This window comes from Rhinoraja longicauda, chromosome 12, assembly GCF_053455715.1.
Source record: "Rhinoraja longicauda isolate Sanriku21f chromosome 12, sRhiLon1.1, whole genome shotgun sequence".
Lineage (NCBI taxonomy): Eukaryota > Metazoa > Chordata > Chondrichthyes > Rajiformes > Arhynchobatidae > Rhinoraja > Rhinoraja longicauda.
This window is the reverse complement of record NC_135964.1, coordinates 24,971,696-24,985,338: the sequence shown is the minus strand read 5'-3', so window position 1 is coordinate 24,985,338 and position 13,643 is coordinate 24,971,696. Positions and strand designations below refer to the sequence as shown.

The window sequence follows — 13,643 nt, the reverse complement described above, 5'->3', positions numbered from 1 at the left end:
TGAATCTTTATTGACTGATCTGACCACACAGTTGAGAAAATTCCTTAGACAGACACAGAGCGCTGGAGTAACTCAGCGAGTCAGGCAGCATCTCCGGAGAAAATGGATGGGCAACGTTTCGGGTCGGGATCCTTCTTCAGAGAAAAATCCTTTCCAGCCATCCATTACCCAACTACACACCATGCCCCCAAAACCAGGTCAAGCATAGAAAATAACCATAAATACCATTAACCACCACACACCACCCACATCCCTCCGGCTTCATATTTCACTCCTCTTCCCTCCTGATCGGATACCTTTTTGTCTCCTTTCCATCTCTAGCCTTTGTCACTTGCTCTACCCATCTTCCAATCAAACCCCCATTATCTGTATTGATCTATCATTTTGTTTAGTTTATTGTCACGTGTACAGATACTATGAAAAGCTTTTGTTGCCTGCTATCCAGTCAACGGAAAGACAATATGTGATTACATTCAAGCCGCCCAGTGTACAGATACAGGATAAAGAGAATAATATTTAGTGCAAGATAAAGTCTAGTAAAGTCTGATTAAAGATTGTCCGAGGGTCTACAATGAGGTGAATGCTAGGGCAGGACTGCTCTCTAGTTGGTGATAGGATGGTTCAATTGCTTGATAACAGCTGGGAATAAACTGTCCCTGAATTTGGTGGTATGCAATTTAACACTTCTGTATCTTTCCTGATGGGAGAGGCGCGACAAGGGAGTGTATGGAGTAAGACTCGTCCTTGATTATGCTGATGGTCTTACCGAGGCAGCAGGAAGTGTAGATGGAGTCAATGGAAGGGAGATGGTTTGCATGACGGTCTGGGCAGCGTCAACAATTCTTTGCCATTTTTTTTTGTTGCAGTCTTGGGTGGAGCTGTTCCAAAACCATGCTGTGATGTATCCAGTTGAAATACTTTCTACAGCATCTGTAGAAGTTGGTGAGAGTTGTTGGGGACAATGCAAACTTCCTGAGACTTCTAAGGAAGTAGAGGTGTTCGTTTGCTATCTTGGCCATTGGTTCAATATGGCTGGTTAACTTGCTAGACTTCGTCCTGCACCTACCTCTCTTTTCGGCTTTCCTACAACCCCCCCCCCCCCCCCCATTTCAATCAGAATAAAGAAAGAGTCCCCACCCAAAATGCCCCCTGTCCATTCCCTTCACAGATACAGCCTGACCCGCTGAGTTCCTCTCGCACTTTGTTTTGCTTAAGATGCCGGCATCTGCAGTTCCTGTCTCTCCATGAACAGAATTAACGTGTTTGAATTTCTCATGTCATGTTGCTAAGCTTGGAGTGTTTTTATTTAAAAGTAATAATGTAATTCAGGTTATTATTTCTGAATGATTTCTGATCATAGAAACATAGAAAATAGGTGCAGGAGGAGGCCATTCAGCCCTTCGAGCCAGCACCACCATTCATTGTGGTCATGGCTGATCGTCCACAATCAATAACCCGTGCCTGCCTTCGCCCCATATCCCTTGATTCCACTAGCCCCTAGAGCTCTATCTAACTCTCTCTTAGATCCATCCAGTGATTTGGCCTCCACCGCCCTCTGTGGCAAATTCCACAAATTCACTACTCTCTGGATGAAAAGATTCCTTCTCACCTCAGTTTTAAATGGCCTCCCCTTTATTCTAAGACTGTGGCCCCTGGTTCTGGACTCGCCCAACATTGGGATCATTTTTCCTGCGTCTAGCTTATCCAGTCCTTTTATAATTTTATATGTTTCTATAAGATCCCCTCTCATCCTTCTAAACTCCAGTGAATAAAAGCCTAGTCTTTTCAATCTTTCCTCATGACAGTCCCGCCATCCCAGGGATCAATCTCGTGAACCTACACTGCACTTCCTCAATTACAAGGATGTCCTTCCTCAAATTAGGAGACCAAAATATACACAATACTCCAGATGTGGTCTTACCAGAGCCCGATACAACTGCAGAAGAACCTCTTTACTCCTATACTGAAATCCTCTCGTTATGTAGGCCAACATGCCATTAAATTTCAGTCATAATTTTTAATGCACAAATGCAAGTATGAGTCAGCCAATTGGCTAATGCCACATAGGGGAAAACAGCCCATTTAGTCATATTTTCCTTCTGAAAAATAATTCTTAAAAGCATTAATAGAAAGCAGAGCAAGTAGAAATTAACAGTTGGAAAGATAACTGAACATAATCACAGTTTGCTCACAACACTCATGCCTTATGAAGATCATCAGATGTTCCTTCAAAATATGCACACCCCACAATTCCAAAAAGCATGGAATATAACACACGAGTCCTTCACCATTAGAATGAAATAGTTTACCTGTAGTTTTTGAGGGGTTAGGTACCATGATGGAACTTGTTGTTGTACTGGATGGTGTGGTGCTGTGTGACCACCTGACCACACATCTGGAGCATTTAGCTAGAAATAGGAAAAAAACAGTGTCGCAGAAAAAATAATGAACAGAAAAAGGAGCATGAAATGAATAATTTCCCGTTGCCAAATTCATTACAGCCTGACCACAGGAACTGTCTATACGGAGTTTGTACATTCCATGTGGGTATGTGGGTTTCCTCTGGGTGCTCAGCTTTTCTCCCACATTCCAAAGATATACAGGTTTGTCCCCAGTGTCTAGGATAGTGTTACTGTATGGGGTGATCATTGGTCGGAGCGGATCGCTGTATCTCTAAAGTCTAAAGTCTAAAAGCAATGTGGAGAAAGTGAATTAGGAGATTAAGGGATGGACCAAATGAGCAAATTTATAATTATACACTGCAATCAGAGTATTTTTCTGCACCCTTTAAAACTTAAGTTTATGTTACATGCATTATTATATGAGTACTTGCCAAGAAATACGCAGTGTGTTAGTTGTACCCTGCACAGAAAAACTCTACTTCCAATCACCAATAAAGCAAATTCAAATTCTCCAATATCTGACCACCACCCTACTTTGAACAATATTCCCACAGCTCCTGACTTTTTCAATCATGCCTCACTTCCACTTTTGATATAATTTCAACACTCTCCCAGCCTAAGTGATCCCTTTGGCAGAGCTCCTATTTTCATTCACCCAATGGATGCCCTTTCCTAAATTCAGTGCAGAATTGATCCAGTCATTCATCGCTGGATCTGGCTGGACCATATCAAATGCAAGGACCATGAACTATTCTGCTCATATTACTGAATGTCAAGATACACCTGGCATCTTAGCTTCACTATGACTGTTCTCTAAAATCTCCTCCACTAAATGCAAGCACATTGACTTTTATGTCACTGGTACAACACAGTCTCTACCCCGTCCATTCTTCCCTCAGCCCACCAGGCCCAATTTTCAAGGATGTGTCCTAAACCGACACGTTTTCGTGAATCTCCCTCCCATCTTCCCTGATGCTCCCTCCAACTTGTATCAGATCCATCTTCTGCTTTCTGGATCCTCTTTCCATTATGTTGCTGATCGTCCAGCTTCTCCTGCCTGCTGATGCTTCTCCAGCAGTATCCTGAGACCTTTCAAATATGGTGTCATTATTCTTAAATGCTCTTTGCAATCATTCATCCTTAGGGAAACCGGTTTATTTTTTCCCTCCAACAACAATGTTGCAAAATCTATTTGTATCTTCCATACAGTTCCTAGTAAAGTCACAAATGACATTGAATGAAACTCTTGCAAATTGTTTACCTTTCATTCTTAACTTTCGTGCTTTTGACAGGGTTAACCAAGTTATCCTCTCAATGCCTCTTCCTTTCACTCGGGTACAACTCTTGCCAAACCATCAGCAGCAAGAAAGGTCTCCCATGCTTTCATTATTATCTCTTGAGTTTCCATTTTTAAAAAAGCTTTTGGTTTAGTTTATTGATAGAGCATAGAAAGAGGCCCTTGGTCCATGCCAACCATCGGTCTCCTGTTCACACTAGTTCTAGGTTTTCCTACTTTCACATCCACTCCCCTCACATGGGGACAACTTACAGAGGGCCAATTACCCTATAAGCCCCAAAGTCTACGGGATGTGGGAAGAAACTGATGCACTTGGAGGAAACCCATGCAGCCACAGGGGGAACGTACAAACTCCACATAGATAACACTAGAGGTCAGGATCGAACCTCTATTTGAGAGGTAACAGCTCTACCAGCTGTGCCACCCTTTTGATAAAAAAATATTCTACACTATGTTACCATAACGTACTGAACTATTAAAGATGTACCTTATAGAAAACAAGTAAAAAACGATTTCATATTGAACCAAGTGCTTTACAAAAAAAAAGCTTATCATTGAGGTCTTAAAACTTTCATCAGTATTCAAAAGCAATTTCATATTTCCTTCTGTTCCTTTTCAAGTCTGAAATTATCAAACAATTGCACGACGATTAAGAAAGAACCAAACGAACTATTACCTTAGTAGGACTAGACATCCTTTTCCTTTTAGCAGGACTGTTAAGGTCATCCACTTGATTAGAAGCAACCATGTGTAGTGGTAAGGTCTGTTGTGGCTGCTGACTGAGGCCTACCAATGGTTCATTACTGTGATGAGGTTTACAAGCCTATACACAAAAGAAAAACATTGAAAATAAAATATGTAGAAATCCTGTCAACTTTTAATACCCCCGTTTCTTTCTGCTTTTTGATTCCCCATTGATTTCTGCAAATACAGTCGCAATTTCAGAGTAAGTGCTGCTCGGATAATTTCTTATTTCCCTTTTTATTTTGACAAAATTGAGTACCAAGGAAAAAAGATACAATTTCAGGGCAACAGTTGTTACAACTATCTATAAAGACAGCTTTATGTACAAATAGTGCAAAGTATTACATGCGATAGAATTGTCCAACAGTTACTTCCCAATTGCTTGAGAAATCGCCAAGTTTGATCTCAACAACTCTAGTCCTTTTAAAAGCAATTTGGTAGATAATATTATAGCCCCATATAATTGTAAACCCATGAACATATTTCTTCAAATCCTACCAATGAATGAGGTTTTGTGAAGTTACTGTTTTGTTTGTGTGTGTATATGTATTAGCCACTTACAAGTACCTTTAAAACTATAAAGCTAAAATGCTTAAGTACAATTGAGGTACAAATAATTTTCACCTGCTGAGCTGAATTCATGGCACCCTGCCTGGAGGTAAGTTCTGCTGGGATTGGTAGGCTCCATGCCTCCTCAATACTGGGAAGCATTTTGGTTTTACTTTGAAGGCTACCTTGTGGAAGGTTGCACAACTGGGCCTGTAAAAAGTATGTGATGCGATTATGTAAATGAAAGCTAACTGATCAATCATACAATCCACCTAATTGCTCTACAATCATGTAACACTTGTGGCTTTATGATCACACTAAAATTTCAATTAAACTTGTGACAGAACACATTGGTGTGAAAATTTTGCATCCTGCCCAAATTTTATTTTTTTTGTCAATATTGCACTGGGTGCAGTGAAAAACAAATCAAAAATGAGAGCTAGTTAACATACAAATATATGGCATTGAATTGTAAAATGCAGTATTTTTGTCCCCATGATATGGTACATCAGAGTGATTAAAGTTTCCAGGGTTCAGCAGTGTAAATAATGCCCCCCTTTCCTATTATACTAGTTAATGTTAACCTACATTTTTAATTCAAATCTTTAAAAGCTGCAGTTTCCTAAAAGTTGACTCATATTGTGAAGTTTCAACAATTTTTATGCATAATATATTTAAGGACCAATCTCCTTAAAAATGCAGAACAGAATCTGAAATACCATCACAAGATGGCCAGAACAAAGACTGAAGTAGAAGCCCTGAATATTTATTCCTCAAATCCTACTCGAGGTTGCAACTGGGAACAAGTAAATGCCTCATGTTATTCTACTTTTTAAAAATGCAGTTCTTAGAATGCGGATGCCACTGGCAATCATTGCCCATCCTTAATTCCCCTCCAGTAGCTGGTGGGGAGCCTATTTTAATTACTGCAGTCCTTCTGAAGAAGGTTTGGCCAACAATGGCATTCGGAAGGGTTATTTCTGGAGAGCAAATCATCAGCACTTCAGCTAAGCTCTTGCCTGATCCTATAGCCTTTGCAGTCAAAATTGGTTAGCTTGAAACAGGTCCCTGTGATGATTGGAACCCCAGGAGGAAATCTAGATGCATCATCCACTGGACATTTCATGAACATGGTGGGAAATGATCCAGTCTTGTCTTTAACCCTACCTATCATCAGAAGATAAATCTAAATTGTTAAACAGGCTGAGATGCTGACATCATTATTCTTGTATTATAATCTTCAAGATATTCAAGCTCTGCTGCAGCTATTCAAAGGCCTGTTAGGTTTAAACCTGGAGTGCGTAAGCAGTTCCTGGCACCAAACCTTTGGGGAGGAAGGACATGGTGGCCCAAAAAAAAGAACCAGACCTTTCAAGAACAGTCATGCAGAAGATGATAGAGCGTTAAAATTTTGTTTCCTCTTCTACAATGACAATTGATGCTAAGTCAACAGTGACACGGCAGTAGAGTTGTTGCCTCACAGTGCCAGAGACCCAGGTTCGATCCTGACTACAAGTGCTGTCTATATGGATTGTGTACATTCTCCCTGTGACCCTGACATGATCTGTAACTGGGTGCTCCAGTTTCCTCCCATATCCCAAAGACACACGCGTTTGCAGGTTAATTGGCCTCTAAATTGTGTAGGATAGAACTAGTGTAAGAAAATAACTGCAGATGCTGGTACAAATCGAAGGTATTTATTCACAAAATGCTGGAGTAACTCAGCAGGTCAGGCAGCATCTCAGGAGAGAAGGAATGGGCGACGTTTCGGGTCGAGACCCTTCTTCAGACTGATGTCAGGAGGGCAGGACAAAGGAAGGATATAGGTGGAGACAGGAAGACAGTGGGAGATCTTGGAAAGGGGAGGGGAAGAGAGGGACAGAGGAACTATCTAAAGTTGGAGAAGAAAATATTCATACCACTGGGCTGCAAACTGCCCAGGCAAAATATGAGGTGACAGAAAGGTCAGACTGGGAATGGGAGGCGGAGTTGAAGTGCTCAGCCACCGGGAGATCAGATTGGTTAATGCGGACTGTTTGGGTCCTTGAGGGATGGAGTTGAGGGAAGGACCCAAACAGTCTTTCCAGGTGAGACAGAGGTTCACGTGCACCTCCTCCAACTTTATCTATTGCATCCGCTGCTCCAGATGTCAACTTATTTACATCGGTGAAACCAAACGCAGGCTCGGCGATCGCCTCGCTCAACACCTGCTCTCAGTCCACATTAACCAATCTGATCTCCCGGTGGCTGAGCACTTCAACTCCCCCTCCCATTCCCAGTCTGACCTTTCTGTCATCGGCCTCCTCCAGTGCCATAGTGAGTCCCACTGGAAATTGGAGGAACAGCACCTCATATTTCGCCTGGGCAACTTGCAGCCCAGTGGTATGAACATTGACTTCTCCAACTTTAGATAGTTCCTCTGTCCCTCTCTTCCCCTCCCCCTTCCCAGATCTCCCACTGTCTTCCTGTCTCCACCTATATCCTTCCATTGTCCCGCCCCCGACATCAGTCTGAAGAAGGGTCTTGTCCCAAAACGTCGCCCATTCCTTCTCTCCTGAGGTGCTGCCTGACCTGCTGAGTTACTCCAGCATTTTGTGAATGAAAGGATAGAACTAGTGATCGTTGGTCAGCCCAGACTCGTTGGACTGAACGACAACAAAAGATGGAAGGGCGAAGGGACCTACTCCTATTCCCATTTCATAAAACTGCATTAACATCAAAGCAAAACACCATAAACCCCATTTTTCTTGGGGCTTGGTTTCATTATGTGCCACCAGTATCTAAGCTAAATTCATCCAATGTCAATGCAACTTTCATTAGGTGCTTGGATTTTGCCTCTCCCCTAGATGAAATAATCTGGCAGCGACAGGAACGGTTCAAAAACAAAAGCTCAAAAATTGTAGATGGTGGAAATCCAAAATATAAGTAGAAAACACTAACTACTAATTAGTCAGCTACGGCGAGAGAGAAAGAGATGAAGGACCATTTCTCACACCCATTTAAGTGAAGTCATTGCCCTATTCCCCTTTCAGATTGTCTGTCCCTCAAGATGCTACCTGGTATAGAGCAGAAATGGTCCCACTGAAATCAAACAATTTAGCATAGAGTGAAAAGCTAGTCCTGAACCTTTTTGTGGTTTAATACTACATCAATCAGTTGCATCATTACCTATCAGGCCAAAATAAAATGTTACCAAATGGATCTGTAAAATATCCTCAGACTATGAAGTCAAACAAAGAAAGATACTGCAGCTTTAACAGAAAAAAAATTAACATCACTTGCATTAATAATGGCTGATGTAGAAATATTGTTGTTGGCAGGTAGGACTTAAAGAAAAAGCAGAATAGCTTTGCACTTAAGATACCATATAGCAGGTAAATCTGGCAAAATATTTAAAGGGTCATTCAGCAGGTTCCCCTTCCAATTAGATCTTGTGTAGTGGAAAGCAATTGACTGTTTTTCTTCAAACCTCCCAAGTTGAATATGATTTTTAACAGTGCCATTCTGTACAACCTGCTATGCGGTACTGCATAAAGCTAATTAGATTCTATACCTGATATTGCTAATTTAAATTTCAAAAATTACACTTAAGTACACTTCCATCATAATTAACCTTATAAAATGCTTCAATTGCCCATTCAAATTATATTCCTTGGAATTCTGTCTGCATGGTGATTAACAACAAACATTTTAAATTAATTTGGTGATTTTTGGAAAAAAATATGCTTATAATATGCAATATATTTGTAACACCCCCACAAAAAAAAAAAGATTTTTATAAAAATCCATTTGAGATATTCCCTTTATTTTTTGAGGTGAATACAATGCATTTAGACACCACACCCCAAACCTGTTTACCTGTAAGTACTTTATCCTTGCTGTGAGTACAGAAGTATTACTACAATTTTTGCTCCTAGTTGCATTTATGTAACATTTAATTGCATCCTGAGGTTGATTGCAGGATTCATAGAGCGTCCCCAGGTCCATCCAGGCTGCAGCATGTCCGTGGTCTAATTGAACAGCACAGATATAAGCCTGTAATGCATCCATTGGCTGGTTCTGTTGTTGATACAACACCCTAAGACAGTAAACAAAATGGCAAATAGAACTGAACAGATGAAGAAAAAGCATCAAACTAAAGTTGCAGAGCTCCAGTGGTTCTCTCGTCCCATCCAGTTTTAAGCATCTGTCATCGCTTACCCTATTGAACACCATGTATCAGCACTTGCTTCTGACTTATCAATGGAATGCCTATATGATAAGAAGGCATCCTGAACTTTGCCAATGCTTGAATAGCACCTGCAAGAAAGATATCATTTAATTATAAAGAGGAATATACAAACAACTATGAGTTACCTGGAGAATTTAAAACCCAAAGCATTTTAAATATGGAGACAAAGTAAGCAAAATTATATTTTATTTTAAGACATTGCAGCAAATCTGTACAAATACTTAAGCAATGCAATCAATGCAACTAATGATTGAAAAATAATTTTGAGTTTCGTGAAATTCAAAATCAATTATAACATACAGGATGGACACTAAAGTTTTGACTTTAGATACAACCATCTTCAATCCTTGAATGCCATCCTGTTATTATTATTGGAAAATAAATTCTTGGGATTCAAGATCCTATACAATCAACACCCAGAGAACTTCTTACAATGCATTTTCATCTTTCACTATTCACTTCACATCCTTTGTCCTTTCTCCCTCATTTACGTCCCTTCCATTGGTTATGTTCCCCTAGTACTAAATCTGGATGCACTTCAACCTTCATTTGTGTTAACTGACTAAAGTTAACTTGAGTTGTCACTGACAGGCATAATGTTTTTCTCAGTCTTTTCTCAAATTATGTTTCCAAATTCTTAAATTTGACCAGACATCCCGAGAAATAACAAAACACGTTTTGCAACAGACCACTAACATTCAACAGCTGTATCTTTGTTTTGCTCCTCAATCGCTTACTGTTGTAAAGTAACTCTCATTAGTAAGGTATACACAAAATGCTGGAGTAACTCAGCGGGTCAGGCAGCATCTCTGGAGAGAAGGAATGGGTGACGTTTCGGCTCAAGACCCTTCTTCAGACTGATGTCAGGGGGGCGGGACAAATAAAGGATGTAGGTAGAGACAGGAAGACAGTGGGAGAACTGGGAAGGGGGAGAGGAAGGGAGGGACAGAGCAGCTATCTAAAGTTAGAGAAGTCAATGTTCATACCGCTGAGCTATAAGCTGCCCAAGCGAAATATGAGGTGCTGTTCCTCCAATTTGCGGTGGGCTTCACTATGACACTGGAGGAGGCCCAAGGCAGAAAGGTCAGACTGGGAGTCCAACAAATTAATTTCCACCTACCTCGACTCCATCCTATCCCCCCCTGGTCAAATCCCTCCCCACCTGATGTCCAAGACACCTCACATGCACTCCATCTCCTCAATAACTTCCGGTTTCCAGGCCCCCACTCCCTCATCTTTACCATGGATGTCCAGTCACTCTATACCTCCATCCCCCACAAGGATGGTCTTGAAGCCCTCCGTTTCTTCCTCGACCGTAGAACCAGCCAATCTCCATCGACTAACACTCTCCTCCGCCTAGCAGAGCTGGTTCTTATAGACAATAGGTGCAGGAGGAGGCCATTTGGCCCTTCGAGCCAGCACCGCCATTCAATGTGATCATGGCTGATCATTCTCAATCAGTACCCCGTTCCTGCCTTCTCCCCATACCCCCTGACTCCGCTATCCTTAAGAGCTCTATCTAGCTCTCTCTTGAATGCATTCAGAGAATTGGCCTCCACTGCCTTCTGAGGCAGAGAATTCCTCAACAACTTCTCCTTTGACTCCTCCCACGTCCTCCAAGCCCGAGGCGTAGCTATGGGCACTCGCCTGCCTCTTTGTCGGGTATGTCGAACAATCCTTGTTCCAGACGTACACTGGCCCCATCCCCGAACTCTACCTCCGCTACATTGACGACTGCATTGGTGCGACCTCCTGTACCCATGCAGAACTCACTGACTTCATAGATTTCACCACTAATTTCCATCCTGCTCTTAAATATACTTGGACCATCTCCGACATCTCCCTACCGTTTCTGGATCTCACCATCTCCATCACAGGAGACAGACTAGTGACTGTCATCTACTACAAACCCACTGACTCCCACAGCTATCTGGACTACACTTCTTCCCACCCTGTCTCCTGCAAAAAGTCTATCCCCTACTCCCAATTCCTCCGTCTACGCCACATCTGCGCCCAGGGGGAGGTGTTTCACACTAGGGCATCAGAGATGTCCTCGTTCTTTAGGAAACAGGGCATCCCCTCTTCCATTATAGATGAGGCTCTCACTAGGGCCTCCTCTATATCCTGCAACTCCACTCTTGCTCCCCCTCCCCCCATTCGTAACAAGGACAGATTCCCCTTGTCCTCACCTTCAACCCCATCAGCCCGCCAACATTTCCTCCAAATTATCCTCCAACATTTCCGTCACCTCCTACGGGGATACCACTCCCTCCCCTTTCTGCTTTCCGCAGAGACTGTTCCCTCCGTAACTCCCTGGTCCCTCCGTAACTCCCTGGTCCACTCGTCCCTTCCTACTTTCCCCTTTCCCCTGCAACCGCAAGAGACGATTTTAGGCCACCTTACACACCATTGTCCTGGAATAAATGTTATATATTTTTTTTAATCACTTTTTAAAGTTTAAAAAATCACCTTTTTCTCCTTTCAGCCGTCACCCGCGTATGACGTCACACTGGGAAGTCCGCGCCTGCACAGTTAGGACCCATTGATATGATCAAGGCTTGCCAAGTTCAGCTCTGGCGCCTGCGCAGTTGGGACCCGTTGATATGATCAAGGCTGGCCAGTTCAGCTCTGGGGGGGGGGGCCCACAATGACCGCCGGGGGTGGGACCCGCCAGAGTGACGACAGTGGTGGCCAATGAGTGGGGGATGGGGGACTGACTTTAACAAATGCCGCTCCTCCCCCGTCCAGGCATGCCTCATGCTTGACCTTATTCAAACATATCTTATTGAAACATATAAGATTATTAAGGGATTGGACACATTAGAGGCAGGAAACATGTTCCCAACATTGGGGGAGTCCAGAACCAGGGGCCACAGTTTAAGAATATGGGGACTAAGGGCGCAACACTGGGGGAATCCTATGTTCAGGGTGAGGGGGCTAGATGTGCATTCCCCCATCCTGACCACTTGAGGCCTGGCGGTGAGAAAGTCCAGGACCCAGAGGAGTGCTGAGCCCCAGTTCCAGCAGCTTCTCAGCCAGTCTGGTGGGGACTACGGTATTGAAAGCTGAGCTAAAGTCAATGAACAGCATCCTCACATAGCCCCCCTTCTGGCTGTCCAGATGAGAGAGAGCGGTGTGCAGAACCTGGGAGACCGCATCATCCGTGGACCTGTTCGGACAGTATGCGAACTGTAGTGGGTCCATGTTGCGAGGAAGGAGGGCACAGATGTGCTTCTTGTTTAGCCTCTCGAAGCATTTCATGACAACCGAGGTGAGGGCCACCGGTCGGTAGTCATTCAAACAAGCTGGAGAGGCATTCTTTGGCACCGGTACAATAATGGATCTTTTGAAGCATGCAGGGACCACGGACTTTGCCAAGGAGAGGTTAAATATTGTGGTGAGCACTGGAGCAAGCTGAGTAGCACAAGACTTTAGTACTCGCCCAGCTATACCATCTGGGCCTCCAGCTTTCCTCGTGTTCTCACCCGTTCGCCCCGATCAGCGCTGCACGCATGGGGCACAGGTTAGTGGCTTTCGTTGCCAGCGGTTCCATGGATCAGTAGGCCATGAAAGGGGATGGGGTGGGTGATTGGGGGAGGGGGGGTTGGGGGATTGTGGTGGGGAGGGGGGCAGTGGAGTGGGGGGAGTTGGCTGTCGCATCCGCTCATGCGCGGTTAGGGAAGGGTTGCCATTTAATGTCAGCTCCAGCGCGTACGCAGTTGGGGGAGGGTTGCCATGTTGTCTTCAGCTCCGACGCGTGTGTAGTTGACGGAGGATTGCCATTTTGTGTTCAGCTCCAACCTCACGCTCGATGCCCGATTGGTCCGGATCCCACGCTCCCCACTCCGATTGGTCACCGGCGCGTCCTGATTTGCTCCTGCCACTCACCCCCGCTTGGGGTCCATTGATTGACAACAACCTCCCGCTCAACGCCCAATTGGCCTGGGTCCCCATGTCGGGGTAGTGGGGGGGGGGCGGGGGTTGGGGGGAAGTGTAGGGGGAGTGGAGCAGGAGGAGGGGACTGTAGGGGGAGGAGGGGAGTGGAGCGGAAGGGGGGAGTGGAGCGGGAGGGAAGGGAGTCGGGGTGGACTGGGGTAGGGAGGGGGAGTGGGGGTGGACTGGGGGTGGGAGGTTGGGGGAGTGGGGGTTGGGGGAGGGGAGTGGGGGGAATAGGGGTGGGGAGGGTAGGGGGGAGTGGGGGTGGGGGAGAGGAGTGGGGGTAGTGGGGAAGGGGAGGGTTAGGCTTTGTGTCCATGACTTGGTCTGGCTGCAGAACTGCCAGCACGGAGCCAAGGTAAGTGGTACCATCTCCCCTTCCCTGTCCCCCCATACCCACCCACGGCCCCGGGAGACTCTCCCCGCCCGGCAACGGGCTTCGTCAGTTGGAGAGGGTTGCCGGGCCCGCAGGATTGTCAGTTGG

General features: G+C 44.4%; 1 protein-coding gene across 2 annotated transcripts in view; it reads right to left on the bottom strand.

Annotated features, from left to right (window-relative positions):
* kdm6a (lysine (K)-specific demethylase 6A) overlaps positions 1-13,643 on the bottom strand; it is a 172,451-nt gene that overhangs the window by 44,168 nt on the left and 114,640 nt on the right. The window contains exons 11-15 of one of the 2 annotated variants that reach the window (XM_078409220.1): positions 9,193-9,291; positions 8,851-9,070; positions 5,068-5,202; positions 4,376-4,522; positions 2,310-2,408 (exon numbers count right to left, since the gene is read on the bottom strand). In XM_078409220.1, coding sequence (XP_078265346.1) covers positions 2,310-2,408; positions 4,376-4,522; positions 5,068-5,202; positions 8,851-9,070; positions 9,193-9,291 — 700 coding nt within the window. The remainder of the gene's footprint in view (positions 1-2,309; positions 2,409-4,375; positions 4,523-5,067; positions 5,203-8,850; positions 9,071-9,192; positions 9,292-13,643) is intronic. The other variant, XM_078409221.1, reaches the window with a different exon arrangement.